The sequence below is a fragment of the Rattus rattus genome, chromosome 15 (genome assembly GCF_011064425.1).
Source record: "Rattus rattus isolate New Zealand chromosome 15, Rrattus_CSIRO_v1, whole genome shotgun sequence".
NCBI lineage: Eukaryota > Metazoa > Chordata > Mammalia > Rodentia > Muridae > Rattus > Rattus rattus.
Genome location: NC_046168.1, coordinates 22819836 through 22833136, shown reverse-complemented (window position 1 = coordinate 22833136; position 13301 = coordinate 22819836). Strand labels below are relative to the sequence as shown.

Genomic DNA, 13301 nt, shown 5'->3' with positions numbered 1-13301 from the left:
AAAACGAAAAGAATAAGAAATAGTCAGATCTCTGAATTTGAGGCTAGCCTAATTTACAGGCTATGTTCCAAGAGAGCCAGGGCAATACAGAGAAGCTTTGTCTCCAAAAACAAACAACAAACAAACGAATCATTAACTGCTTGGAAAGGTTAAAAGGTTGAAATTTAGAATCTTAGGACACACAGGCATATGTGACTGATTGTCTGTATGTTTGACATTTGACATCCTAAGCAGAAAGGTCAAAAGATTAGAACTTCGGGTTCTAGGGGCCCACAATCTTACCATTAGACCATATCCTTTTAGTATTTTTCAGTCACTTCCTTTTGGTAGTTTTCCACATCTATGACTTATACAAATTATATTTTGTCATGGTATATTTTCCACCACTGTATCTGTTCGTATAGGGCCAGAGAGATGGGGTTCAATGGGTAAGGTGCTTGCTACCAAGCCTGATGACCTGAGTTTAATACTGGCATCCCACATGGTGGAAGGAGACTGATTCCCTTCAGTTGTCCTTTGACCTCCAAATGTCTGTGTACTGTGGAAAATACATGTGCACATGAACACAGACATAAACACAAAAATAAGTAAAAAAAAAAATGCTGATGTATTTTACCATCATGAAAATCTGTATGAGTGGCAGCATAAGTTACACTGAAGCCACAATAATTTTTCTGCAGTAAACATGAATATGTCATGTACTCAGAATGTACAGATTTTCCCATTTGTTGAGTTAATTCCTACTCTTCAATGTGAAATGTCTCCACGGCTAGTGTGTCTGAACAAGTGGTCCACAGCTAGTGGTGCCTTGCTGGTGAAAGAGGTCACTGAGGGCAAGCTTTGAGAGCTTATGCCTAGCCACATTTCCTATCTGCTCTCTTCACTTCCTGATGATACAGGCAATGTGACCACTTGTCATGCTCCTGTCACATGCCTTCACTGAAAGGAAGCTGTATCCAAAACAAACCCTTCTTCCCTCAAGTGACTTCTTCACATATCTGATCACAGCAACAAGAAGGCAACTGACACTGACATTTCCCCTAATAAAACTCAGTGTGGGGCTGGAGAGATGGCTCAGTGGTTATGAGCACTGACTGCTCTTCCAGAGGTCCTGAGTTCAAATCCCAGCAACCACATGGTAGCTCACAACCATCTGTAATGGGATCTGGTGTCCTCTTCTGGTGCGTCTGAAGACAGCTACAGTGTACTTATACATAATAAATAAATAAAATCTTTAAGAAAAAGAATTGCTGGAGGAAATTTAGAAAGAAATAAACACCCTCAAGTGTGAGGCTCGGGGCACAGACCTCTGTTTTCGGAGATGTTCACGGATCTGTGTAGCTGCCAGTGCTTGCTGCTGCTTGACACCTGCACCATGTGGAACTCCTTAACTCCCGCTTCACTCTGTCAAAGACACACAGTCACTGAAGGGTAAGAGCACTGAGTTAAAATACTCCAACGAGGACAAAATCAGATGCTTCTCAAATCGACCAACAGTAACATTAGAGGGCAGTTCCTGTATAAGGCCCCCCAGTACAGGAGAAAAAAAAAAAAGAGCAAACCCCTTGGATTCAGGGGCTGGAGGGATGGATCGATGGTGAAGAGCTTCCAGAAGACCTGTTTCTAGTAGTACTTAATAATCAAATTATCAGAGAGGTAATCCGACATTAGAAATTACCAACATTTTCTTATTCAAATAATGAACATAATCTCATAAAAATCATCAACATTTCAACAAAATAAATCTCAATGTTTTTTAAAATGTGGTTTTACAGATTTATGAAACTAAAAGCCAGCATTACAGAACGTGTAACATTTGATAACTATCTGAACTGATCGGCTTGAGGCTCCATAAGCTTTATAATCGCATCTTTTTGATATTTAGAGTATACAGACAGGAATGTCTGAAGGGACTGGTGCTGTCAGAACATGTGAGCACAGTATTATTGGTAATATGGAAAATGAAATCCACACAGATCCACACACTTCATTACCTCTGTGACTACCTCACAGACCACCATACCTGACATTAATGTATCATACTATTACCATAAAATCCCTTCGCAAAAGCCACTCAAGAATTTTAAGATGTTTTCATATTAGCACATGTGTACAGTTCTAAATTCATACTTATGCCAAACCCCAAACATTTCAAAATAGACTTTAAAACAAAATTCAGGTTTAAAATAACTTACAGTATTGGTATTTTCTACATCCACGAAGACTAGCATATTGCCGCCTCTGCCTTCTTCGTCTTCAAGGGAATTACTTCTACAAACAGTCGCTCGCACGTTCAAAGACCGGCTAGTGCAAATAACTGCAGTGTGTCTTAATATTCTGTGTCTGAAGTTTAAAAACACAGCAAACTGCCTCTAAGATTCTCTCCTTATGTTACAAATCTCTAATTTTAAATAAAGACCAGAAACACAGTAATTTCCAGGATTGCATATAACCAGAAAAACAAAGAATACAATGAGGTAAAACTATAATTAGACTTTAGTTTAGTTTAGTTCTTTATTCTCAATTTGGAAGAGGCTCTAGGCTTTTCTCCAGCTAGTCAAATTCAACCATAGCAACAATTACATCTTCTCTCTTAAAAGGGGTCCCAAAGATGTCCCAGAAGATCTCTGAATGTTTGAGGCCAACCTGGTCTACAGTGAGTTCCAGGCTAGCCAAGGCAACACAGTGAGATCCTGTCTCAGAATAAATATATAGGTCTCAAAATTAAAACTACCAAATCGAATCACATTTTTTTAAGAATTTGTGTGTGCACACCACATATGTACGTATGAATATCCACAGAGGACAGAAGAAGGCATCAGGTCACCTAGAACTTGACTGCACACAGTTGGGATGCCCACCCAATGAGATGCTGAGAACAAAATATGAGTCCTCTGGAAGGCCATCAAGAGCTCTCAACCACCCACCCAGGCACAACTCCCCAGGCCTCAAACCTCAAATTTTAACTTGGTACTCAAAGCTGTACATTTCAAATATAATTTTGGTTTTATGCCAAAGTCAGGGAAGCCTACAGTCCTGATCTTGCCTTCACCCTGATTATTGGCACGTGCTACCACACTGAAACTACTTGACTTCTTTCCCACAATTTAGTTCCTGTTCTCTAACTGGTGAGCTGTTGTTCATAGACAAAGCTGGTTCCTATCTACTTGGTTCCATGCTGTGGAACCTTCCTGCCCTCTGAAGCTCCTGTCACTACCACAGAATTAAAGCTTCTTTGGCCAGAGGACTCAGCCTGTGTCTGTCATCTTAAGGAGTGTTCACATCACTAATGACCTAAAAATGTACCATCACTTCAAGTATTTTCCTGTTTTTGTCCTTATGCTATTACACAACATTTAGATATTCTACAGCATAAAAATGTTAATTTTATAAAGATGGCAGTGGCATTAGAATTCTGCTGTGCAACATGCAGGCCTGATGCACCAATCAGGGAGGCTGCACTCTTGAAGTGATCATTCACTAGACGCCAATGTTCATACAGCCGTATGGGAGGGGGCTTCGTATACAAATGATACAGCACTTAAGTCTATCAAAGAATCAGTAAGCTTATAAACTAAAAATTGTTTTTTCATTTTCTGTATTGAAAAATTTCATGTAGTTATTTTTTTACATTCTAATCTATGTAGAATTAAGTTATAATTATAACAAGTTTAGATATAGACATCATGAATAATTTAGAAGATGATTACTTCTTAGTACCCAATGATATATATATGTACCAAATATGTAATAATTATAACAAGTATCAAATATTTACTCTAATGTATATACTAACTATTAAGGATCTTACAGTTTAAAAGTTTTAAATTACCTACCGTTTTTTGGGCTGCTTTTTAACACTTTCATAGTAAAATAAAAAGTTAATTTCATGGACACCTTCTTCGTCTGGCCCACGAAGCCACATTGGCAGCTGGACAGAAGCTCCAGGGAGTAGCACAGAGTCAGGAAGGGGGACAGGAATGGCCTCCAGCTGCTGTCCTGTGCCAGTTCCGAAGTCCACAGATGATGCTGTTGACACAAATGCTGTCCCCAAGGAGGGGGACGCTGTCACAACTGTCTTATAGGCACTGCAGTTCTCAGATGTGGAGGGGCTCAGCGGTGTTAGAGCAGCAGTATTGCCACCAAAAGTGAAGAACTCGGGACGTTTAGATACCACTTTCAATCCAGTCAGAGGACATTTGCTGACATTGACAAACTCTACATATGCTTTTCGGATTTCTCCACAGAGGAGCCCTGTAGGAAAATGTATAAAGAACACCTGCATTGGAGGGAAAAAATATTATTACACTGTTAAAAATTCTGAGCCTCTAATGAGCAATGCTGTAAGAGACTGCATTTCTTTCTAAAAGAACAAGTCATTGCATAGCTTTCCTTTGGACAAGCATCTAATGTTAGTTTGCTACTTAAATTTTAAATTCTGAATTTTAAATACAAGAATGAGATGATTTTTCAAACTGGCAGAACTATGTATATATGGACAAGTAATAAACTATTTAAAATAGCTGTAAAAACTAGATCAAAATTAGACGTGTAACCTTTACCACTGTCAAGTTAAAAGGGCTAATGCAGCAGTAAAAACCCACGGCTCATAGGGAACCATAGTTCCATAGTAACAACTTTATATCCAAAACACCCCACACAACCCAGGCTTTTAGTAACTCATGGGGCAAGATCAGAGGTAACCAATGGAGGATTTTCAACCTGTGAATAAAAGCTAGGCATATTTCAAACTACTCAACAACCGTCTTTAGATTCATACACTGAACAGAAATGCTAAGAAATTAAAACTAGAAACTTCCTGACTGCTCAGTGATTTGGCACACAAAAGACAAAATAAAACTCTCAGAAAACACACCTCAGCACTCACAAAGTCTCTAGCAACGCCAAGTACGTACAAATGCTCATTCTTTACAACTTTTTGTTTAGTCAGCCCAAACACTAGGTGTTTCTATGTAGAAGCCACCCCACACCTTGTGCAGATGTAGCTATAACACAAGCAGTGCCAGACACAGAACGGAAAGGAGCCAACGCCAGTGCCTGGCCCAGGTAACGTGTAGTGAGTCAGGTACATTGTCACGAACACAGTACTTGCTGCAACCTCTACCCCTAAAGCCTAGGAAACACCGAGGAAGAGGGGGTGGAAGACTGTGAGGGTCAGAAGACCAAGGCATCTGCTGTTAGTATTTTCTATACATGACAAGGAGACACACCCATTGACTTCCAACAATATGGTCTCCAGAACAAAACCAGTATAATGATAGCATCAGCTGATGTGAAATTGCTGATAGGGGAGATCCCACTTGGTCGCACCCCAAATGAAGAGCTACAGGTGCCTATGGCCAATAAGAAACAAGTTCACACACAGACCACACAATCCCCAACAGTCAGCCTGGACATGCACATGTGAGCAAACCTGAATGACTCGGGTTTACACAGACACACTCATGCACCATAATAATTTAAAAAGAGACTGGGATGGAGGACGTAGAAGGAGTAGAGGAATCGGAGTGACACAGATGTGGGGCTCACATATAAAGTTCTCAAAAAAGGCAAAATTATTAAATTAAAGAAATATAAAAAGTTATACTTTTTTGTGATAGGGTTTCTCTGTGTATAGCCCTAGCTGTCCTGGAACTCGCTCTGTAGAACAGGCTGGCCTCAAACTCAGCAATCTCCCTGCCTCTGTCTTCTGAGTGCTGGAATTAAAGGTGCGCACCACTACCACCTGGCTAGTTATATTTTTAACAGCTTTAATAACTAAAGAGCATTTCAATTATATGGCTTAACAAGAACTGTGTACTAGAACTGACTATGTTTTGGTGACCTGTACTAATTTCTTCTGAAAACTTACTATAGTGATGAGAATGCCTGCTTTTGAAAGTAAGTCCTTATAAATTCTTACCTGTGTAATTCTAGATAAAATCTATGACCTGACTTTAAAATATAAAAGAGAGCAGACCTAACATGACAGTTACACTCTAATCTGTCTCAATTCATCTCCAGGCACTAATCTTACCTACAGCTACAGAGCACTAATGAATTGTCATTGTAAGAACTTGACAAGCTGGAATATGAGGTGGGAGATTAGACCAGGCTTGCCATGCTGAACACAGGACACAGAGAGACAAGGAAATACTACTGAGTCAGACAGACAGTACCCAACGAAACAGCCACACATGGTGGCCCATGTCTTTAATCTCAATGCTCAAATGACAGAAGTAGGCTGATTTCGGGTCATCCTGGTCTATAGATTAAGGTCCTTGGCCATACAGCAGGACCCTATCTCTCAACAACAACAAACACCGAATAAACAAGAAAAGAATGTTTTCAGAGCATCAGTAAATAGCACAATGACCATCTTACTGAGAGTTCTGGGACTAGAAAAAACCTTTGGCCATATTATCTTGACATTCAGGTGAACACATTCCTTCAATTTATTACACACAAATTGTTGCTTCTTTGTTCTATATTGACTTTTCTAGTAAAAACTTTTGTTACATTTTATTGCTTGATCAACTGATTGTGATGCTGCAGTTCAAACCCAGGGCCTCACGTGTGCTCACATGCATTCTGCCACTGAGCACTGACAGGAAGGCCCAAGATACCAGGCCCTTGGTAGACAGGTGGGAAGACCAACGGTCCCGGAATCCATAACCAGGCGGGGAGACATCAGGTGATGAAGGCATCAGCTGGAGTTCTAGTCTCAAACTCACGTGGCAAGAGGGGAACAGCTGTTTGTCTTCTGACCTCTCACACACACATGCTATATGTGCACCCATACATACATGCAAGGTGTGAAGAAAAACAACAAAAATAAATGGAAAGAATACGTTTTTTAAATATACAGACATTAGTAAAGACAACATAGCTGGCTGAGTGGCAGAACGCATGTCTAGTACATGTGAGGCCCTGTGTTGGAACCTGGGCATCACAATCAACCAATCAAACTGAACTGAAAAGTTCTGACTAGAAGTCAGTACAGAACAAGAAACAATGACATCAGCTAGACATGACTTCAGATAGGTAAAAGCTCAACATGACGAGGATACCAGATAAAGTTAAAACATACATAAAATGGCACGTGGGCCTGTGTCCTTTTTTTCCTTTTCCCCTTTGCTTTTAAATTCATTAGATCTGAGAATATATGCAGCTCAACAATGGTCTCCCTTTAATACACACCACTACCACCACCCAATCATGAGACTCAATGCTATTTATAACTAACTACTCATATTATATTTAGGATTACAATGTCTAAAAGCATAGAGACCATTTTGGATCATATGACAGGCACCTTTTGGAGAAAGGTGGACACACCTACCAAGTTCACTACTAGGGAGACTGGAAACTGGCACACGCCGTATGGGTCTACTGTGGCACTTAGAAATAAAGCTTTCCTTGACTCTCCCATCTTTGCCCCCATCCGCTAACACAGCCTATCCTTCTGCATGTCACAGCCCATTGCTTTCCCTCCTCTCCTGCAGACCCACTCTTCTCCACTCGTCTACCCATACAGCTACTGGAGATCACTTGGTCTGAGTTACTTCTCTATATGCACCCATCCCCACATACATGGACACTGCTTAGATTATCTATAAGCATTCACTCACATATTATTTCTATAAATTGCAAAAGGGTCATCGAGTTTAATAACCAAAGTGCTGAGTTACAAATATTTCCCAATGACTTAATATTTTGAGGATTATACCTTACAGCATGGCCGTGATGGAATGTCATTTTGCACACAGTCTGACCCCTTGTCAATGAGATCTATTTAGCTAGATTAACAATAGTTTAAAAGTGCAATTCAGAGATAGAGAGATGGTTCAGGGGTTAAAAGCACTGACTGCTCTTCCAGAGCTCCTGAGTTCAATTCCCGCAACCATGTGGTGGCTCACAACCATCTGTAGTAGAATCTGATGCCCTCTTCTAGTGTGTCTTAGGAAAGTGACAATATTCTAACATAATCAATCAATCAATCAATCAATCAATCAATCAATCTTTTTTGAAAACAATGCGACTGAAATCCCAGCAACTGAGGATGCAGAAGCAGGTAGGATCTCTATAAGTTCAAGGACAACCAAGGCTCTACATAGAGTCTCAAAACAAAACAAAAACCCACCACTACCACCACCACCTCCAAGACGTTATCACCAGCAAGTGTAGCACCAACAACCTCAGCCTACAACTACTGTCTGAAGCAGCGTCTGTCTGTCACTGTGAGGCCCTGACGTGGGAGAAGTGTGATACCTCCAGGAGCGGCATCTCTTCCGTGACTATGGGGTCCAAACGTCGGTCAGGGCCATACTTAACAGATGTCTTCTCCTCCTTGGTGTTGTTAAGTCGAGGGCCTTGAATTTCTAAATCCTGTCTCCCTCGGACGGACATACCCAGAGAATGTTTTCCTGCAATTAAAAAAATCAGTAACTAAAATGATATAATGTGTTTGAAGATTTAAGTTAACTTTAAGTTTTTTTCATAAATACCAGGTAATTGCTGAGTAACACACATAATCACATTTTAATTCCATGTTTAATATCATCTATGGAATGCTATTCAATTTCTCATTGGATTAACTAGGGTTACATAAAAGCTACTTATCATTGAACCAAAGTCTTTAAAACCAGTATTTTATAAGCCATAATCCTTATTCACCAAAAAGACCCAAGAACAACATTTTAGGGCCATGAGAAAATATTAATATATAATACCAGTGAGATTTTACTTTTATCCATATCGAATATGGCACTAATTTGATGATATATAACTACATCTTCTCAAAAGGCTGAACGATGAAAATTATAATACAGACAGATTTCTTTTAACTTCTTCAATATCTATGTGAGGTTTCACCAAAGGCTTCATAAAGTACTCACACGCATGCAAGGTCTAGGGCAGTGCTCAGCCCCATCGTCCTGAAGGCTACTCAGGGCCTTGGATTGCAAAGGTCCAGATTAGACAGACACATAATGTAGTGTTCCTATGAGTTACTGTACTCAGGTCCCTATGAATATTCTGAATGAAAAGAATCAACACTAATATGTCATGAAAACCCTGTTTATATGATGGGACTTAGTTTAATGTTAACTCAAGGTCATAAATTATAACCTCTAATGTATCCATTTTAGCTCTCTAATTCTTAGCTACATTTTATGGACTACCATAATTCTGTGGTATTCAATTAAGAGTTAAGTACCAGTGAGAAAATAAAGTAAAATAATTCTCAATACAATATTCACGCTGCTTTAAAAACACAATATAGCAAGACTACTTCCAAATAACCTGTCTAGCAAACTTATCAAAACAGGAAGCAAAAATATAGTACTAAAATGCAGAAGACCATACTCAAATTTTGTGCATTTGTGTTTGTAGTTTTTTTTGTTCCTACTGATTTGTCCTTTCTATTTAAGTCTCTCTTACATCCAAAAGCAATGTTAACTCCAGGTGCAAAGGTCAGTGTGTGTCCAGGACAGTCCCGCTGTTAGCTTTTATGAATGTGAAAGTCACACGCAGCAGTGCCAGTCAATTTCAATTTGCTTTAAGATCTATCCGCTGAAACAAAGCTTTGGAACTACAGCATCTTATTCCCTTCTTAGCATCTTTTCAACCTAAACTCAGCCAACTATAAATTAATTTTTTTTTTTTTTTTTCGGAGCTGAGGACCGAACCCAGGGCCTTGCTAGGGCCTTGCTCTTGCTAGGCAAGCGCTCTACCACTGAGCTAAATCCCCAACCCTTATAAATTAATTTTAAGGTAGTATTAGGATCTTGTAGAGTTCTCTATGTTAAAAAGTAAAAAGCCCTGAGCCATGTTAAATAAATACATGTACTTTATAGTTTTCTTCAAAGTTTGCAGAGAAGACTAGTTAGGGCACCAAGAATAAAGCTTAAAATTAACTGCTCCTTTTGGGGATGGACAACGGTATTTCAACTGATTTCTTTCCCTGCTGTTTTTGGGTTCTGTCTTTACTGGGACTTCTTGCTAGCCAGGCACACTATCAACGAGGAGCACCAGCAGGCCTAAGTCTCCTCACTTTAACTCTGCAACAGTTTCCAGCTAAAGTGCTCAGGCTACTTGAACTCTCCTGTCTTAGCCTCCCAAGGGGCTGGAATTACAGGCATCTACTGCCACAGGGAGGCTGACTATTTAATATCCAATGAGAAAACAGTGGCTTTTGTATGTTGTTTTATAGAAAGGAAATGTTAAAAACAAAATATACTAAGGTAGTTTTGTATTGGCTGCAGACATTTCAACAATTTTTTTTTAATTAGAATTTACTAAATTCAGATCAGTAACAAAAATATTGTCAGTAAGGGAATCAAATCTCTTACTTTTACCAGAAGTTAGAATGATCTAAATTACATATGCTTATTCACACTTAGATGTCATTATATAACAGCCCAACACAAAATCATATGCTTACTTAAAGCATCAGGAGACTTTTTTCTTGGTGATAATTTTTTGTAACTTGACTACAGTTCTCAAACTGGAACTCTGTAGAAGACAACGTAACATGGGCAATGTCAAAGGCTGGACATGCTCGACAGGCACATTAGACCTAGTTAGGAAAAGCCTCTGTTCATTCTTGTGTTCTCCACAGGATGGTGTAAGTGTTACTCTTCTAACTGCTTAGCGACGCTATAGCTTTACCTGTGTGACATCCAGGAAGAGCACCAATGCCATCTACTGTCACGGAGCCCTGAATAGTGCCAAGATTATACACAACTCCCAGGATGTGCAGCTCCCCTATGTGATGGGGAAAGAGCTTCAGTCTTGCCTATGGAAACATTGAAGTTATTCTTATTATGTTTTCAGAGGAACTTAATAGCACAGCACCTCAACTTTGGAATGCTGCAAAATTAACTCATGATCTAAACTTTTAAAATACCATTTTTTTTTCTTATGGAAAAGTATTTTCTTCCTTCCTTCCTTTTTTATTTTATCACAGAATCTGCAGTGGCATTTTCCTCATTTAAGAAAATCACAGGGATCAGCAAATCCCAAGTGTAATGGTAGAGCCTTCTCCTGAGAAGATCACTTTCTTAATCAAGGTATACCCCTGTCAGGTTAAGCATGGAAATCCACTTTTCTTAAAAGAAGATCTGTAAATTCAATAATTGTTTTGACTTTTTTCTTTTTCTTTTTCCTTTTTTTTTGGGGGTGGTGGTGGAGGAGGTGTTTTATTATTGACCTAGGGTCTCGCTATGTAGCTTTGGCTAGTCTGATACTTGCTGGCCTCAAACTCATATAGATCTACCTGCCTCTGCTTTCTGAGTGCTGGGACAAAAGGTATGCACCACCAAATCATGAAAAAAAAAAAAAACAAAAAAAAAAACAAAACTAAAAATGCTGTCTTGATCCTCAAAAATACTATTTTTTTTCTCTTGTAACATTGGGACTCAAACATGTGGCCTTACACACAATAAATAAATGCCAGTCCTAAAAGAATGCTTTTAATTAAAAACAAAAAGTCTGGGCTGGGTGTGGTGGCACATAGTTTTAATCCCAGTACTAAGAAGAAAGGCGGGCAAGCTCTGTGAGCTCAAGGCCAGGCTGGTCTACAGAGTGAGTTCTAGACCAGCCAAAGATACAGTGAGCCTTCAAAACAGAAAGAAATCTGCACACCTAAGTGCCTGTACCTTTGCCAACCTAACACTGAGAAGTGGTGAAAAGTGGTTCCGTCCCTCTCCCTCTCTGCAAACGAAATCAAAGACAAACTACTACATTCCTACAGATTTCTTTGGACCAATTCCAATTTTCTAATCTTACCAATTTTAGACTTAAAAAAGCTAGAATAAGCCAGGAATAGTGGCACACACCTTTAATCTCAGCATTCAGGAGGTAGAGGAAGGTCAATCTCTGTGAGTTCCAGGCCAGCCTGGTCTACAAAATGAGTCCAGGACAGTCAGGGCTACACAGAGAAACCCTGTCTCAAACAAAACAAAACAAAACAAACAAAAAGCTAGAATATAGCATGGCTACAGGAATTACGCTGATCTTTTAAAGTTTGTTTTCAGTTTACAAGCTTAGAAAGGCAAAAGACAGAAAAATGATTAAAACAATTACCACTTTAGATTCTTCACTGTTAATTAAAAATTCTGAAATAACTTCAGTTCCAATCATTTCAGGTTCACCTGTAACCTAAGGAACAAATTATGTATGTTTTTAAATAAACATCTAATGAGTAAAATAACAAATTATTAACATTTTATTGGCCAAATTCACAAACACCAACTAAAGTTAGCCCCTCCAGATGCTTTTATAAGTTTTCTACACCCACAGTAGAGCCAACCATGGAAGGTCCCTAATGTGCACGTCTCATTTTGTTCAGCCTGCCATCTAAAGCTGGTAAGTCATCTACTCAAGATGCAGTCATCAACAGGACAAGGCCCAAAGAGAAGTTCAAATGCTCACAGCTAATAATGGCCAAAATAATTACTTAAAAGCTACGCACAAAAATATCACAAAATACATGGCATTCTACCCAAATTGACCCAAAATTCTACCACAATTTAAATGTAAAAATTCACCATAGAATTATTGTGATAGTAAACATGGAAACCTTCAAACTAACTAGTAAATGACAGTGAAACAGTCTATGAATAATCCATAAAACATGTTATAAGAAAATAAAGTATTAAATATTTTAATAATAGAGGATACATACTAAGCAACAAAATGAACAAAGCAATATGAATGGAAGGAAATCCAAAACATGAGCAAAAACATATAAATGAAAAAAGTCAATGTAAAGATACACAGGCAAACATTATGTGGTTTTCTAAACAGCAGGAAGGGAGTTTTAAGTCTATGTTTCTCTGTACTCTTACGTTTCAAGAATAAGCTCATGTGGTTACACCTAAGGTGAACTAAGGGAGGGACAGTGATGCGGCACCAGGCACAGCTGCAACGCGCATCATGATACCTGCAGTGACTTACTCGTTCTTTTTCAGTGTCTTTCCCACTGGTGTCTTTAGGCTGAAACTTCCAGAGCAATGACAAATCAGACAGCAAAAGCGGAACTTTTAAAGGGTTTCTAAAAGCCACTTCCACAGTAATTGGCTCTATAAAAGAAAAAGGCGACATTTAATAAGTTTCATAAACCCAATACTACCTCTCAACATACCTTTTGTGGTGTTTTTTGCCTAGACTGTCTTTTGTCACATTATAGAACTCAGTTTGGAAGGGACTTGATGTCCTAATGTCACTTTCTCGGTACTCTAGCAATTAGAGTACCCACCACTTGTTTATAAATGCAGCTCAGTACACAAGGCCCAGGG

At 39.0% G+C, this 13301-nt stretch overlaps 1 protein-coding gene and 1 pseudogene across 1 annotated transcript in view; both read right to left on the bottom strand.

Moving 5' to 3' along the window:
- Positions 1–13301, bottom strand: part of Trappc8 (trafficking protein particle complex 8) — a 56018-nt gene that overhangs the window by 13620 nt on the left and 29097 nt on the right. The window contains exons 14-20 of the mRNA XM_032885338.1: positions 12961–13085; positions 12088–12162; positions 10672–10798; positions 8272–8426; positions 3837–4279; positions 2196–2343; positions 1308–1404 (exon numbers count right to left, since the gene is read on the bottom strand). Of these exons, the coding sequence (XP_032741229.1) occupies positions 1308–1404; positions 2196–2343; positions 3837–4279; positions 8272–8426; positions 10672–10798; positions 12088–12162; positions 12961–13085 (1170 nt within the window). The remainder of the gene's footprint in view (positions 1–1307; positions 1405–2195; positions 2344–3836; positions 4280–8271; positions 8427–10671; positions 10799–12087; positions 12163–12960; positions 13086–13301) is intronic.
- Positions 10958–11096, bottom strand: LOC116885029 (annotated as a pseudogene).